Raw genomic sequence first — 17,235 nt, forward strand, 5'->3', positions numbered from 1 at the left:
GTGCGCTCTGTTCTCCCCCGAAACGCGCGGTTCCTTCGCGCCGCAGTCTGGATCCTCTTCGTCGCCTTCTTCGTTCGACTTTATGGCGCACGTGACTCGAAAGTGAAACGTCGATCAACGCCGGTCGTCTGACGTGTGGCACCGTTCTACAGGCATCTCACGCGAATTTGCAATTTTTCGTAATGGCAAAAGTAAGACGCATACGCGCCTGCGACCTTTACCAAATCGCGGCGCTTAGAGGCTGTTCGGCTGAATTATCCGTTGATGCTAACGGAATATAAAATTGACGTGACGCAGCAAGTAATTGTAGGTAACTTGTAAAGTTTCAAATTTATAGCTTATAAGCTTGTAATAAAAAAAGAATTCTTAAAAAAATGATATGAAAATGGTGCTAAAAGCGAGCTATGTGACATATAAAATATTTAATAATACTTTAATGATACAATATTATCTATATAAATAAAAATGTAAATGTTTGTTCGTCATCTAAGATCTCCGTAAGTTTTTCACCGTAAGTTTTTGCTTTGAAATTTTGACACAACGTTGCATTCGTAACCGGAAGTGTTTTTATGGGGTCTGATTTTGGAAATACCGTGTATTTAAAAAATGATGGCCATAATTTAAGTGTAAAAAATAGTTTTTCATTAATATTATTGAAATTTTGACACATTGAGACGGGGAGAGACCGTGAGAAACTGGGAGAGACGGGGAGAGACCGGGAGAGACGGGGAGAGACGGGTAGAGATGGGGAGAGACGGGGAGAGACCGGGAGAGACGGGGAGAGACAGGGAGAGACGGGGAGAGACCGGGAGAGACGGGAGAGGCGAAGAATGTTTCTATTGTGTTTAAATTAAGGTAATAAGAAAAATAAAGATGGCTGTTATTTTATTGAAAAAAAGGAACTTATTTAAAACAGTTTTTTTGTACAAAGATTTATTCGTGTTTCCGCCAGACAATTCGCGGATGGGATAAGACAACTCTAATTCTCTGAGAATGCATTCGGTTATTTCACAGTTATCTGAACTGTTCCGAACTTTCAAGACAGATGTGCCGACAATGGGCTGACGACGATCGCTCATCGCTGCTATCAAGAGGCTTATGAAACGCATTGCATTATCGAAGTATAAGAATTACAAAGAGTTTTTGCCCACAAAAAAAGAAACTTTATTTATAATTTACACTGATATTACAAGTTATTTGCTATTCTGCGGAAATCTTGCTGCTTACAAAGAGACCGTGAGCTCTTTGTAAATGCTTTTTGTAGTGTCCAAAGAGATTTAATCATAGTTTTATCATTTAATATTGTCTAAAAGTTTTTTTAGAATTTCCTCTTTCCTGAGGTGAATGGACATTATAGTCACAGAAGATAACGATACACGCTTTTTCGGCGCGCTGGTAGCTAGGGAGAGAGCAAAGATGGCAGAAGAGATGGAGACAGAAGAGAAGGAGACAGAAGAGAAACATACGCACAGGTTGTACTCGTACAGTCTTATCATCTCCGCCAGATGTCGCCCGTTCGCTGCACGTGTAATTCATCAATGACGGTCGACGGTTTCATTCCATTTTGTTTTACTTTGAACGAGGCTTCAATTGCGACTCATTCATTCAATAAATTCAGAGCTGTTGTTGCGAATTGCCCCCGTGACCGGGTTGATCGCGATCGATTGCGATGACGCTGCAGGCGATAAAATGGAACAAGGATGATAGTAAGCTAGAGATCCTGGACCAAACGCTGCTGCCGGCAATCACCCGCTACGTCCAGGTCGAAGGCGTCGAGGATGGCTGGAAGGTGATCAATAAGATGCAGGTGAGCTTGTCGTTCAGCCACGTTATTCTCTGTTAATCGGTAATGATAAATTGTGTGACACTCTGCATGTTGCTAACCTGGTTAGCAAACAAAATGTTATGAACATACATTTTGATGTAAGAAATATATATGTAATCTAATTGAAATTTACAATTAATTTGATGACTGTGTACAGGTGCGAGGCGCACCAGCAATAGCCATAGTGGGTTGTCTCAGTCTGGCAGTGGAGATCCTTCACCGTAAAAACTATGAGGACAAAGCAGATCTTCATCAGCTTATCGAGGATAAATTGAATTATCTGGTAACTGCACGTCCCACTGCAGTTAACATGAAGACAGCAGCCAATGATCTCAAACATCTGGCAAAGAATTTGAAGGAAGACATCACATGTACATTATCTCAAATGGTACACAGGTAAATTCTCATGGCTCTGTGTATTGGAGAGAAATAAGAATCGTCTGATTTATATTTTGAAATCTGTATATGTGTATGTATGTTTAGATTTACAAACAGTATAGTTAAAATGCTGGAGCTAGACATAGAAGACAACAAGACAATCGGAAATTACGGAGCGGTCCATATTCAAAACCATATCATTAACAAAGGTTCTGCCAGGATTCTCACGCACTGCAATACCGGGAGTCTCGCTACCGCGGGATACGGCACGGCTTTAGGCGTCATCAGATCTCTTCACGAGAGAGGGGAGCTTGGTAAATACTAATTTTCAAGAATATTATTTCGGCTGGGTAAGACTTTTCAATTGTTATCTGTTTTTACAGAGCACGTCTATTGTACTGAGACCAGACCATACAATCAGGGTGCCCGCTTGACCGCTTACGAATTGGTACACGAAAAGATACCAGCGACTCTGATCTGTGATGACATGGTCGCCGCTGTAATGAAAACGAAACAACTCACTGCGGTCATTGTCGGTGCGGATAGAATTGCCGAGAACGGCGACACTGCAAACAAAATTGGAACTTATCAGGTAGCTTATCAGTCACGAGTGCGTGGTATTTTAGCTTGAATATTACAGATTATTACAGACAGGGTGATAAACGATGAAGGATAAAAATTGTTCTAAAAATAATTTTTAAATGTCAGTATGCATCAACACATACACAATTGTTTAATCATATAATTATTCCTATAGCGATTACATAATTATTTATAATTTAAAGTGTTATTTCCAATTTTTGTTCATGATTGCATTAGTAATTGCCGCGCAATTTGAAGAACTTAGTAGAACTAAAAATGTATATTTCAAAGTTTGCATTGAAATTAATTTATGTATTATTAAGCATTTGTTATTAATTAATTCATTGATAATATTTTTATTGTATGCATATATTATTATTAAACATTAAGATTTCGACTGTTGCTGGTGCTTCTCTACATAATTGCGTGATTATCTCTATTACAGATCGCGGTTCTCGCCAAGTATCACAATGTCCCTTTTTTTGTGGCTGCACCATTGACGTCCGTGGACTTCCATATACCTAATGGCGATCATATAATCATCGAAGAGCGACCCGAACGAGAGATGACTCACATAAACGACCAGAGAATAGCAGCAATGGGTATATCGTGTTGGAATCCGGCATTCGATGTGACTCCGGCGAGTTTGATCACCGGCATAATTACGGAACTCGGTACTTTTGAGCCCTCAAAACTGATACAGGCGAAAAAATTGATGCGTTCAACGGAAAAAATAGATCAGTAAGCACTTTATGCTATGCTCTCAACAATGTGATTTCTGAACGTATTTTTATCATAGACGATGTCATTGTCAAGACGGCACCAATCATAATGCACATTTATAATTTGTAAGACAGTGCTTTTGCAACACGTTCCAAAAAGAGCGTACTTTTAATATGATGGAAAAAAAAAGATGACCGCTCAGCAAACATGTAAGAGCATAAGCCGCTACGTGGCAGTAGAAAATGACGAACGCAACCAATGATGCCTGTGTTATTTCGTGCGAGAAACATGCTTGTTATAGATGTTTCATAGATATATACGCGTCTACAAATGTGTAAATACCGATTGTAAATGTCATAAGAGAAATGCCTATGTAACTATTGTATAATCTTTTGAGAACAGTGCCATAAAAAATCTTTGTATAATGTAAGAGCTCAGGGAAGTCAATTTTAACGACTGTATAATTTTATATTAAGTTTTCTGTTGAATTTTTAAGGATACATATCACTTGTTATTGTTACTACAATGCGATTTCAATATTGCTGCATTGAGGCTTTTTAAATATTTATATTTCACTTCTCGAATAAAAAGATTTATATATTATCTTCGTGGATTAAATATACATACGTACGCCTTACAATGTAGGAGTAGATAGGGCGAGAAGCAGAGGCAAAATCCTCGAGTCACGCTCTTAACAGCTAGATTTCTAGTGAATCGGAATAATTTCCAAAAATTCTATCTACCCTCGAAAGGTGCGGCTCGAACACCTTTCGAGAGCTCCCCCGGCATCAATCTCGATTATTTGAAGCGTCACCCACGAGTGTATCGACACGCCAGCACGGCGCTGCTGAGTTCCTGCGGGAAACCACGGGGATTCTATTTTCGCTGTCGGAAGACGCACGCGGGATCCGCCGCGTCCGCGGTGGACGCTGCCTAAGCTTTAGTACCGTCAGCCTCGCCGCTCCGCGCGGAACTTGGACGCCCGGAATAGTCTCCGTCACGCGTCTTTACAAAAGTTTTTCATCGCCCTTCGTCGCCGAAATCAGACCGATCTTGGCTTCGGGCGCGACAAGCGGGACGTAACCTCGTGTGTTCGTCGCGCTCCCGTTCGCAGCGAAATCTCCACGAGGTTTCACCGGGTACCGGAAGAGGAAGCACGTCTGTCGTTCTTGGATGGAGGTGGACACGGAGAACGTCGGCATGGACGAGACGGACGCGTTGATGAGAGCCGACGGCGACGGCGGCGGCGGCGGCAATGACATCGTCAACGTCGTCACCAGTAACGGCAACGACGACGATGAGGCGCCCACCGTCGAGGAGACCTACGAGATCACCACCACCAGGCGCAAGACCATTCGCACCAGCTACAAGATCCAGGAGGTAAGTTCGACGATGATGTGACGATCGGCGTAGCGTGGGCGTGCACGAGGGCAGCGATGAGCTCAGCACGCTTGGGAAACGAAAGACCACGATGAAGGGTAATCGACGCGTAGGTCGAACGAGAGACCCGACGATTTCCCCCGACAATAGTCCGCGCGGACGGGTTCAATTCCGTACAACGAAGCGTTATTTTGAGACGAACGTCCAAGTCCGCCGGCCGTAAGGTCGAAAGATCTCGAAATACGCGATAGACGGACTGAGGAAAGTGAGATTTTTCTCTCGGTAGAGCATGGGCGAATTATTTCGCGGACGCGAAATGAGGGAAAGGGAATTTATTTCCCTCGTATACTCTGAATATTATTCGCATCGCCCGCTTGTGTACCGTATACACGATAGATTCTGTTCCAGAAGTTGCGAGTTGGTAAACTATTCCGTCGGTGTTTATTATTCGCGCGGACCGAGAGAGGAAAAGAGAGAGAGAGAGAGAGGGAGAAAAAGAGAGAAACGCAATGCAACTGCAGAATTCTCGCGGGCGCAACGCAAAATTCGTCGGGCGAGTGATGCGTAAGCGTCGCCGCGTACGTAATACGATTTAGCCAAACAGTAGCTACTGTTTATTTATCCGTTCCGCGGTGGCGGGGTGTGTAACTAACCGACGTACATCTCGTTATTTAGCTCAAACGCAGCGAGATGCAGTTTACACGAAACTCGCGAAAATCATGGTGCAGTAGTAGCCTCGTCAATTTTTGCCTCGTCGATCCTGCCGCCCCGTATTTTTCGCCCGTCGCGTGGCGACGAAAGAGAGGATCCGCCGTCGCACGCACGCGCGCGCGCGCGCGCGCGTGCGATTGTCGCGTTTCCACGTGAGACGAACGATCCTACGTCATTGTCAGGACGACGGTTTTAGAACTGGCAACGAACTCTGTTTCGAGCCAAGGCGGAGAAAACGACGGCCGGCGTCGTAAACCCCGAGTAAACGAGCGACGGACGCGATCGGAAACCTCTCGATGAACGAACGTACATTCGCGTACGTACTCTGCGTCTGTGATTTGCGTCTTCCTGTGTACGAGGCGCGAGCTGTCGTAACTCTTATTAAAAAAAGAAAATCCTGTCCTCCCCAAATGAAAAACAAACGCGTCGGACGGGAAGTCTCCGAAGACGCTCGCAGCAGAAGCGCTCGTAGGTCAGATCGGCGCCAAATCTTTTCGACGTCATTGCAAACAGGTGTCTCTGAAAATAAAAGCCTTTAGTTATGTTATTCGGGAGTAAGCTTCGCGAAAATCGACTTGGGGGAAGGGAGAGACGAAATTCATGCCGACGCAGTTCGAATGCCGATTGTGACGACTGTTGAAAGGCTTCGATTTCGCGAGGCGTCAAAATGCATGCGCGACCGGACGACTGTCCGCATACCGATGAGAATTGCAAAATTCTTGGCTTGAGCTCGAACGTCACTTCAACGCGTCGTTCCGCCGAATTAACAAAAGGACACGTTAGGTGCGCGCTATAAATCCCCCAGGTGTGTAAAAAATGCCTCGTTCACGCGCGTGTGATTTAATCTCTCGCATAAAATTAACAGCGAAAACATGTTAAACTACGCGTTTAAATATGCAGATTTATCTCTTTTATTTCCTTGCGGTACATTTATCTTTTTTTTATTTGCTTCATTTTTGCACGGAAAACTAAATCACACATACGAATGAGGCATTTTTTTTTACACACTCGGTGTTCAGAGGGGTGTAAATAACGTGAGCGCGGTGATGTTGAGTAAAACGGATGGGGATTTTTCGAGTAAACAAAAAGAGAGGGAGGCGTTACGAGGTACGATCGGGAAAAACTAGCTGCGAAAATTTAACAGCTTCTAAATGAAGGAGATCGCGCTGGAAGAGGTTTCGCGGGAACGATCGCGTCGTAAACTTGGCGACTGTCTGTCGTCCGTGGTGCGTATTAGCTGGTCACAAAGCTGCTACCGTGATTCCACTGTTAAAACGAGAAACGGCGCTTCTCTCGTTAAAGCGAAGCAAGTAAATTGCAGTCCACTTTGCCGGGGCGGAAGGGAAGGGACGTCGGCACGTGACGGCATAAATTTCACCGGCGATCTGCTTTCGTGAAAGCGACGATCTGTTTCCACCACCGCGGCGGTCTTGATGAAGACGCTCGCTCCTCGAACACCCTGTCGCAACACGATGGAAGAAATTTAATCCGCGACGGCTAATTTTGAATTAGTGTGCGTTCTGCCAACTGCGTCCCGTTTGCGCTGCTTTACGATATCAAATTTGGAAGTAATGGACAATGTAAAATACGTGCCGTCGTAAAGTGCCGGGAAGAGGCGCGTGGGCGAGATATTATTCGTAGGGAAATGCCTCGTGCACGTACTATGTTTCTCCCCTTTTAAACGCAAATAATAATAATTATTATTATTATTTCTCCATGTTAAGTGATTAATTTAAGAAGATTTAAGAAGGTGGAAAACCTTGGGGTTTGTGCGCATCTCCAGACTCAATTGCTCCAGACCAAGGCGATCGTGCGGCAATTTCCTGGCAGTGATCTACGATTCTTCGATGATCATTCGCGGAACGGACGATCGCCGAAGTCTCGTTTTGACCTCGGTGCTATTTTAAAAGTACGTCAGCGCGTAACTCCTCGTCGATCGGCCTATCCTCTGGAGCAACGATTTATCGAACAAGTGGCCGGGAATCGATGCGCTACTTTTAAGTATATCGCGGCGCCGAGTCGCTTTTATAAATACGAGAAAATCGACGAGTGTTCCCGCGTTATGAAATCCCTACCGACTTCCGGGTCGACCTCGAATGCGTACGCGGAAAACTCTTGAGCGAACTTAGGCGCGAGTGAACATAATATAACATGATGGACAGGTGAATGCGACGAAAAACCTGTCGGCGAAAACGGCGCCGCGAACGGAGAACGCGAATGGATGTTCGCGAAGAGTAAATGGATGAGGATTTTGAATTCCACGGGCTTCGAATTTAATTGAATGCACGCGGCGTTTATTTGACGCTAATGTTTAACGAGTCAAGGGAAGCGGCGGCGGCGACGACGGTGTTTCGCGCGAATCGCCCTGACGACACGTTATAGAAGCGAGGAGAGAGAGAGACGTTTTAACCGGCGCGTTGAAGGCAAGCGTAAAGTGAACGAATAAGCGGACGAGTTAGACGAGTTTCTCGCCGTGGCAGCTGTCGCGCGTAACGTTAGCGAAACGTCAGCAAATCATTCGGGGTCGTAAACGGAACGGAAATCAATTTAAGCGTCGCGCGTGCGGCGCCGATGCTCGGGGGATGCTTTGTTGTTGCGATTAACAGCCGGGGCTCGGCTCGTTTTTGTTAATTTACGTCGATTTTACTGCGCGCGTGCTTTCAGCTCGACGCTCTCTCACGCGTATTACATGGCGACATAAATTTCTCTAATATTTATATGAGCTAATATGACTGCGTTAATTTTATGCACGGATTAATCTAAAATTATTATTGAAATATTTTAAAGCGGCGAAATTTCTTAAATCTTTTGAACCTTAGTCTTGTTCGTATAAGTAAAAGACTTCTTTGTCATTCTTAAATTGAATTTCTTGGAAGGAAAAACGTTCAAGTACCCAGAAAAACTTTTATTAAATTCGTACGAATGACATATTTTTCAACGTTCGCCGAACGCTTGTTGCTAAATCAATCTACGTCTTGTTCGCGAACGACTGACGAAAAGCAGAGATAGTTCGAGAGCTAGATAGGATTGTGGAAGAAACAGAAGAAAGAAAAAAAACGAAGCGAGAGAGAGAGAGAGAGAGAGAGAGAGAGAGAGAGAGAGAGAGAGAGAGAGAGAGAGAGAGAGAGAGAGTGAAAATAACCCGCGACGTGTTCTCGTAGCCCGCGAATTTGTCCCGTAAATTACTCGCTCTGTTTCTGACATTCAATTAATCATCGTAATTCCAAGTTACCCACTCGACCGACGATACCACCAGTACCGGCAGCTGCTGAATTATTTTCGCGTTGCCGCTTCGCCCGATCTGAATGAGCTTTCTGTCTGCCGCGTCTCCACGGGAAAGCCGCGAGAAAGAAAATAAAAATATCCGCGCGCTCCCAAAAATATCTAAACTTTCGGCGGGGTTCTTTCAGTAGAAACACACCTCGCAGATCTGCCGACAGTATTTTTTGCCGTGGATATCAAACGCGATAAGTAAAATTGAATGAAAACCTTCCTGCTGTAGCCCGACCGCAAATTACATCTTGCGCGTCGAATTCGTTCACCTGCAGCCAATAAATATATCAACATCGTGATTCACCAACGAAAACGTTCGCTGGAAAGAGCCGGTCAATCCCACGCGAAATGTTGATGAGAATTAAGGCTGAGAAACAAGTTGTTTTGTGGATCGGCAGTGACATTTAACGCGATTTAATTAACCGATTTGTCGTTTATCACGCGTCTTGGCGCGGCATAGTAATCTTGGTCGTTTATCAGCTTGCCCGATAATGAAATCTCGACTTCGGCCAGTGTCCCATTGTGACTTCGCCTAGCTGGAGATTACTACGGATACCTGTTGAACACCATTCACGGGTTGAATCCGCATTCACAGTTACACGCAGTCCCGCTGTTCTCTCCTCCACTACGAATACGCGGCCGACTTACGCGGCCTACGAGCGGCCCCGACCGCTATTGTTAAACGTGCCAGTGCAAACTAGGAGCGCGCAGATTGTAGGTGTAAGTGGAAACAACGGGAAGGGGGAAGGGAAATGGAGAAAAAATGGAGCGTTTCGTGTCGAGGATATCGGTGTTGCATCGCGACGTACGTACACGGTTCGCGTCGCTTACACCCGCGACACTAAATGCAGCTGCGCCAATCGCTGGGGCCAAGAATCGCAATCTACTTAAAGCAACCTACCCAGAAATTACGATTTTGCGTAATAATAAAAACAATAAAACATACGTACACACAAGAAAGTATCTTGCATTTGTACGTTAAAATTCCTTGTCCTTGTTAAAGTTTTCTTCGTGTTGAATTTTTTAACATACATGAATGTTAATTTAACCTGATGTAATTAGAGTGTTTAAATATTTTGTATTGGTATTCGACATTTTTCGTAACAAAATATAAATTATGTAAGTGAACAAATAATACGAAAATAATGTAGTTTTGAAACGCTTCTAAGATATATGTAAGTTAAGTGTATGTGAACACGTGATAAATGATAATTTCTCAGGGTATATACTTCCACAATTTCCAAATTCTATCAAATTATTACATCTTATTTATGTTACCTTTCTAACACATTATCTTTAGTTAGATTAACACAAATTTTCCAACTATGTGTGATTTTTGAAGCAAATCTTTCATTACTTGATAAATGATACTTGATTCTTTCAAATTCTTCACGATACGTGTCGATGATCAATACCGTAGGAACGCGCGGTTCAAGCGTGCTGGGAAAATACTGTCGTTGACCAGAGGGCCGCAGTATTATCTTAATATTACCCGGCAGAGATAAGAATGAGGGACATGAGAAAACGAACCGTTCGAGCACTCTTGGCACGCGCAGCGGGGAAAAATTCCTCCTCGCCTTGGGTCATCCGACCTTGTGCCCGCGAGAGGCCGTGAGGCATTACGGTTTGTAATTAACGGCGCCGATAAAATTCTAGGCATCCGCGCTATTCGGAGGTTCAGGAGGAAGTGCAACGGCCGGCGCGGCGTGCCATCCGCATTTTTTCTCATACGATCTATCTCGTATCGTTTTTTTTTTTTTTTTTTTTTTTTGCGAGATTATCACGAACCAACGAACGGGTTCGTCGATACCGGAGAAGAGGATTTCGACGCGTATCGGTTTTGGATCGAAGGCGATGCTAAAAACGCCGCCGCACTCAGCGGAACGTTCTGCCTCCGTCGTCGCGACGCCGGACGCCAGGATCTATTTATCGAGTTTGCCCGATGCACGATGCAGCTGACACTTCGTTTTCTCGCGTTTGCAACGGGCGGTGAGTGCTTCCGAAAATATTTCACTCGGTCGACGCCGCGCCGGGCCGACGGCCGTCGGCGTCGTCGGCTTTTCGACGTAGCACTTAAATCCCGACGAGTGCGTCGCCGTCGCATATACGGCGACGGTGTACACTCGCTCGCGGGTATCGACTGTGAGTTGAGTTCCGGGTGCAACAGGTCGAAACGAACCGGCCCGTCGAACCTGCACAATCTCCTCGTATTGCAACTTATAAATAACCCAGGTGACGTAGGGCCGCGGCACATTTGGCGATCGACGTCAGAGTGGTACCGCGAGCGAAACGCGTTACGCACATGTGTGCGCAGAGTTATAAATTTGTTTTACACTTTATGGTCGATATATTTTTAAAGCGCCCTCGACGCACTCGCGCTCGCAAAGTACCCGATCGTATTGACGATCCTGCGAAATTTATAGTGTGGACTTTTTAATCGAAAGGGCTATTCTATTCTGTTGAATCCAAAACAAGATCCATTTTCAAGAATTTTTTTATAGAAAGAATATTGAAGCAATTAAGGTGTAATTGTAGAAATATTTATTAAATTTTGTGAATTTTGCGATAAAAAAATACCATCATGCTTTACAAAATTAAAAATACAAATACAATTTCTCGGAAACACGTCCCTTTTTGCGATGCAATTAAGTTGGAGCATTCTTTTGATTTAATCATGAGTCGTTTCCAGCTTTGCTAAATTTGCCATGATTTTGAAGCTCCTTTCTCCGAGATTTATTTCGACATTTAATTCGAGTTCTAAATGCAGGTATCCGAGGTTTCGAGTTGAGTTGTCGAGATGCGCCTGTCGGGATCTTCCGCGGAAAAGGGCGGATTCGTTGAACTCGCACAGAGGAGAATAATTCTGAATGAAATGCGCCACTTGGCAAAGAGCGTTACGATGCGACGCTCGCTAAACGGATTCGTGTACGAACAGAGTTGCTACGCGGCGACATAACGTGACACGTCGTAACGCCAAGAATCAAGTTAACTCGCTTGCAGCTCTCGCGCGAAAAGCATCATGCGAGAGAGAGAGAGAGAGAGAGAGAGAGAGCACGATATCCTTTCGTACCTTGTTACATCATTCGTATACAGAACTCCAACTTTGTCTACCTATTAGTCAAATGCTACTTGCGCGAGGATTATGACAGCATTAATGAAGTCTTGAAATTTTCGCTTTCAATTCGCAAATGTCACTCTTGACACATCTTGACTCCTTGGATATTAATATTTTTCAGTTTTTTAAAAATTCTCTTTTTTTCATCTCTGAAGTTATTGATTTCTAAGTTTCAGCGAAGATTGAACTTCAATGGATATCGTTGCACCTACCCCATCGACTGTTATGTCAGCGTATCGCACGCCACACGACGGTAATATGTCCCTTTCAATCCTGCGAACGGACGTTTGGCAGTCGCGCCGACAAACGTGCAGCTTTTCAGCGAGATGGGCTTGCCGAATATTTTCTGGCGGCGAGACAGATCGACGACGGTGATGGACGCGACGTTTTGGCTGACCTTTCGTCGATCGATCCACTCGCGGTCGTTCGCGTTCGCGATCGTCAGATCGCGCGCCGAATTGCGCGTCAGGAGGCTTCAACCGGAGAGGCAATTTCGCGTATCGTCCATCTCGTGTTGTAACGAATGTGCGCGCGTTCCGGCTCCCGTGCCTCTCGCTTTCTGCCCGATGCCTACGGCGTTTCAATTACCGAGGGTACAGGCATCGCCCGCCGGTCGGGTCGGTCGATGGGCCGCCGTGCACACGGTCGTCCCGATCTCGAAATAGATCGAGTTCTCGCCCGTCTCGCCTGTCCGCGTATCACCCCCCCCCCTACCCCTCCCTCGCGATGCTGACCCTTTTTCACGCCCGTGCGATTATCCCGCCGTGGCTTTGTCCTGCCGTTTGACGCTCGCGCGATTTCGAACGAGCTTCGGGCGAGGTCCAGCCGCTCGTGAACCTTCACCCTTAAAGTGCCGAACTTGACGCGCCGACGATTTGCGAAGTGATTGCGAAAGAAACTGACGTTTCCCTGATTTAAAATTAAAAAGCCGTTTTTAATACTCTAATTTTGCTACCATTTGCAACACCATAACCAACTGCTCTAACATTTTTATAATATTTTATAATAGTTTAAAGATATAACACGTGTGAAATATGAAGGGCTGCGAAAAGTATCGGAGGGCAATTTTACTTTAAATCCATTTACGGAGAATAATTTCATGGAAAAGATGCGATGGTGGCTAAATAATTTGCACGAAAAAAAATCGGATTTACAATTGATAATTAAAACTCGAGACGGTATAATTGAAGCGTAATTAACTGGTGACTTGTTACTTTTTATTATTGCGACTGCATCGTTTTCGGTCCTTTGTTTAGAAATGACACATCGGACACTTCATTTGACAGAACTGCCACAGACGGGAAAATTGAAAGAAAAATCAATATGTTGTCCAACCAATAATTCTTGTCTACCCGGGGTCAACAAACTCGTCGCGTCAGTCCTATGGATAAGAAGTCAGTCAGAGTACTTGAAAAGGACTTATTACGTTGATTCACACACGTATCGGAGAGTATCGCATTGTCTGATTGAACAACTGTTCATGTAAATAATTTAATTCGTATCAATCAAAGATCTCAAGAAGAAAAGTTTTTGCTAAAACCAAACGCAATTTTAGAAGATTCAAGATTATTTGTTTCTACAGTCCTATGTACTTAAAATAAATTGTATTTGTTGCAAAATTTGCAAATAGCATTTCAATAATATTTTAACGTAACATGTTTAAATGTGAAAGACAGAAAGATAGTTCGCGAAACGATGCGACGTATAAATGATCGAATGGACTTGTGCAAAAAAATATTTTTTCCGAGGAGATACACTTTTCTGCCTCACGCGCATCTAGGGAAACTGTTATCTGCGCCTTTCCAAGACGGAATCGAAGCCGATTGAGGAAGGTCCGCGTTTTCTACCAATACACCGGTTTTTCACGCTATAACGGAAGAGAAAACATTCGGACTCATCGCGTGTTGTCGCTGACGTAATGACGACCAGCGGCGGAAGGGTGGAGCGGACTTAAAAATAACGCGCCACTCGAGATAGCCACGACGATGGAAAGTTTCCTCTCTCGATTTCGGGATACAGAACGGTATCCGGCTTGCGATGAGTTTCGCCCGACTGCCTCGAGATGAGGACGCTCCCGCGCGAAATATGTATTAAAAATAAGTATTAATAGCTAAAAAAAATATGTATTAATAGCGAAATATATCTTGTTTAAAAAGCTTTTTCGACTTCAACATCTCGTTGGACAAGTTAATACTTGACGCTTTTTATGTAGCGTGTTTAATTGTTCTAATGTTTTTTTTTATATTGATGCGAAGAGAAGAATTTTGTTAGATTCTCAAAATAATTATGTATGACGCTCAAACATAATGATAAATGTTGCAAAATATTTGGACATTTTATAACAACATACATAATTATTTTAAAAACAAAATTTTGTTCAGATCTATAGTTAAATCTTTTAAGTATTTTAGCCAAACTTTGTTTTTTCCGCGTACATGTAATTTATTTTTCTATATATTTTTTTTTTTTACTGACTTTTGTTGTTCGTGTATTCGGAAACTTTTGGAATTGATGTTAAACGGGCGAATAGAGATACGAAGCAAGCTCGCGCAAATAGCAAATCGATTTGATATTGCGAACAAAGGGTAATGCAATTAGCAGCGCAAATTGTCTTGTATGAGGAAGTATTATTCTACGCTGTGATGATAACATTTTATCATCTCTCTGACGGAGCCGCAACCGCATCAACAATACCAAATGATACGCTCAAGCCGTTTGCTCGACGTTCATCCCAGAGTGATTAATTATATTCTGTAATTAGTAATCGCATTCTCTGGATTGTTCTCCTGTTCCCCCGTTGCCCGAAGAGCTGGAGTTCGGTCAACGAGAATTATGTCGGGTGCCGCGATCAGTTTCGAAAGCGCATTGCCCTCTTTGATGTAGCGACGTCTTCCCTCCTCTCCCCTCCATTCCCCTCCGCTTAATTCCGCGCATTCGAGTTTTCACGGATAAATTGAATCGTATCGCAACCGTATCGTATATATTCTTTGCGAAAAGAAAACTTTGTTCTAAGATTAGATTCACCACGCGGAAGCGTTTAGACCGCACGCTTATTTTTAGCTTTTAACAGATCAGCCGATCAATCGCGCGTATCAACGAGAATAATCTTATGGGTAATTTTCCATTTTAATCTTGCATTTTTAATTCGCGGCACTCTTTATATGCGGTCCCAAACCGTCGCTTTTATAACTTACCGTATGCAGTTTCGGTAATTTCTGTCCGTTTTCATCTTCCCGCGGAAATGTAAATGTCTGTTTGCGCGGCAATTGTACTTTTTGATCGGCGGATTACTTGTCAATTTTAATTACGCCTCGTGACTTTTGCACAAACGAAACGCTTGAAAGCTTGAAATGTAATTATCTCGAATATAACGTGTCAAAAATATCAATCTAATCATGTATAGTTTTTTTGTTGTTTTCAAATATTTTTTTATTTCTAAATATAATTTTATTTTTGAAAATAAATTAGATGAAATCTCTAATCCCTCGAAGGAAGTTATTTTTCAGAAATCTCTGAAATTTAAGAACATGTTATTTTAATTACAACGTTGTTTTATAAAACATGAAAGATTGTTTTTTAATTGATATACACATAAATCTGTATCACCGCCTTGCATGTTATACTCGCATCGCGTAGCAGCGGAGAATAATTCAATTCTTTTGGGGCAAAAAAAGGAGAACCTGTCAGAGACGGAATTGCTTGTTTTCGCTCGCGATTGTTGTCCGACGGAATGCATATTGAAACTGGAAAATTCGCGCGCGGACGATCATCGGGCAATCGACGTACGAAATTAGCTCTTTAATCGTGCAGGTGATATCCCTGCGGCACCAGCGAGAACCGTTTAATCCCCGTCGCATAAATTATTTTCCGAAATAGAATCGATCAATTTAACTTTCATGTTATGCATGTCTGGCGACGGTTTCTAAATGCGAGAGAAATTTGCATAATTTACCGGCGTCCAAATGATGCCTTTGTCGATTTAATTATACGTCTTTCCCGCGAAACATAGAATACAGAAGGAAATCACGGGAATATGGAAATGCAAATATGTTAACAGCATATTCTACAGAGGGAATTCTAATTACATTTATATACAAATCTTGAATTTTTATTATTTTAATTACATTATATTAATTATTGCCCGTAGCTATTTAAAAATATTATTGCAGCATCTGTTATGCAGATTGTTTTAGGAATTATTTGTTTATATTTATTTATGTCAGGCTTGTTTTTATGGGCGATAATTTATCAAGTAATTGAGCCGTTTCTCATCTTCGAGTTCCGGAAACTTTTCCCAGGTCGAAAGCTTTTCTGGCAGCACGACGACCGAAGGTAAAATCGGGCACAATGTCTTCTTTGTACTAGCGATACGAGCTTGGCAAGCTTTCGCACCATCTGACGGCTCTTCTGGAAGAGTTTTCGCAGCTTCCAAGCTTCGTGCGAAAGCTTCCAAATGGTATCGCCATCTATCCATAACATAGAGAACAGATATTGCTGTTATAAATAATTTTGCTGAAACAAACAACTCGCATCTGTTATCACTTCTATGTTTGCAGCCGTTGATTAAGACTTTATCAAAGATTTTAACTTTTTCTATTGTATGAAAGCGATGGAAGATTATATATCTTTATAATAAACTGCGTAATTCTTGAGAAGTTAATTACTTGAGATTTTTTATAGATTATTTTTTCAGTACAACAAATGTCTTAACATATGAAGTTGCATCAATTTCTGGCGTAGTTGGAACGTGCAAATCATATTTATGCCCGTATTCATAGTCAAGCCTTATATATTTTTTATACTTAAGGCCTCCTTAAATTCATCTTTAGATACTTTGTAGCCAATGAAATGCTCCGTAGAGCATCTAAAGATAAGGAGACCTTAAATATAAAGTTTGACTATGAATACAGGCATTAGATTTTTGGTCACAATTAATTTTACTTTTAATTTTGATTAATTGATAAAAATTGTAATTTAATAAATTAAATATATTATATAAATAAATAAATATAAATATAAGTGTAAAATTTATGATTGAAATTATATATTGGAACCCTATGTGTTTGAAGCATCCGCGATGCTAAGGATGTAAAAGTATATTCCATATTTCGAATTATATCTATTATATATCTTTGTGATATATATTAGTTTCATAGGAAAACGGACCTGCTTCGTCATTGATGCTTTATTTCCAATACGCAGAATCTATGTAGACTTTACAAGCAGTGGAAAACATACAGTTGCTATG

The 17,235-nt window shown here is 42.6% G+C and overlaps 2 protein-coding genes across 14 annotated transcripts in view; both read left to right on the forward strand.

Annotated features, from left to right (window-relative positions):
- Positions 1 to 931: 931 nt before the first annotated feature.
- On the forward strand, positions 932 to 4,111 carry LOC105829410 (methylthioribose-1-phosphate isomerase). Its single transcript, XM_012668205.3, has 5 exons — positions 932 to 1,807; positions 1,983 to 2,221; positions 2,309 to 2,517; positions 2,587 to 2,795; positions 3,231 to 4,111. The coding sequence occupies exons 1-5, from the start codon at positions 1,670 to 1,672 to the stop codon at positions 3,528 to 3,530; spliced, it is 1,095 nt and encodes a 364-aa protein (XP_012523659.2). The 5' UTR covers positions 932 to 1,669; the 3' UTR covers positions 3,531 to 4,111.
- Positions 4,112 to 4,407: 296 nt separating this feature from the next.
- LOC105829408 (tropomodulin) overlaps positions 4,408 to 17,235 on the forward strand; it is a 47,756-nt gene continuing 34,928 nt past the window's right edge. For 4 of the 13 annotated variants that reach the window (XR_003625772.2, XR_001138493.3, XM_012668194.3 and 1 more), the window contains exon 1: positions 4,408 to 4,888. Coding sequence is in view for 9 of the 13 variants with exons in the window: in XM_012668194.3 (XP_012523648.1) it covers positions 4,682 to 4,888 (207 nt within the window). In the remaining 4 variants the exon portion in view is untranslated. The remainder of the gene's footprint in view (positions 4,889 to 17,235) is intronic. The other 9 variants (XR_001138494.3, XR_001138495.3, XM_012668196.3 and 6 more) reach the window with 4 other exon arrangements.

Source organism: Monomorium pharaonis, chromosome 6 (genome assembly GCF_013373865.1).
Source record: "Monomorium pharaonis isolate MP-MQ-018 chromosome 6, ASM1337386v2, whole genome shotgun sequence".
Taxonomy (NCBI): Eukaryota; Metazoa; Arthropoda; class Insecta; order Hymenoptera; family Formicidae; genus Monomorium; species Monomorium pharaonis.

Coding starts and splice junctions, on each gene's coding strand:
- LOC105829410 (XM_012668205.3), top strand. CDS start 1,670: ATGACGCTGCAGGCGATAAAATGGAACAAGGATGATAGTAAGCTAGAG. Junction 1,808..1,982: donor AGGTGATCAATAAGATGCAG/GTGAGCTTGTCG, acceptor GACTGTGTACAG/GTGCGAGGCGCACCAGCAAT. Junction 2,796..3,230: donor ACAAAATTGGAACTTATCAG/GTAGCTTATCAG, acceptor TCTCTATTACAG/ATCGCGGTTCTCGCCAAGTA.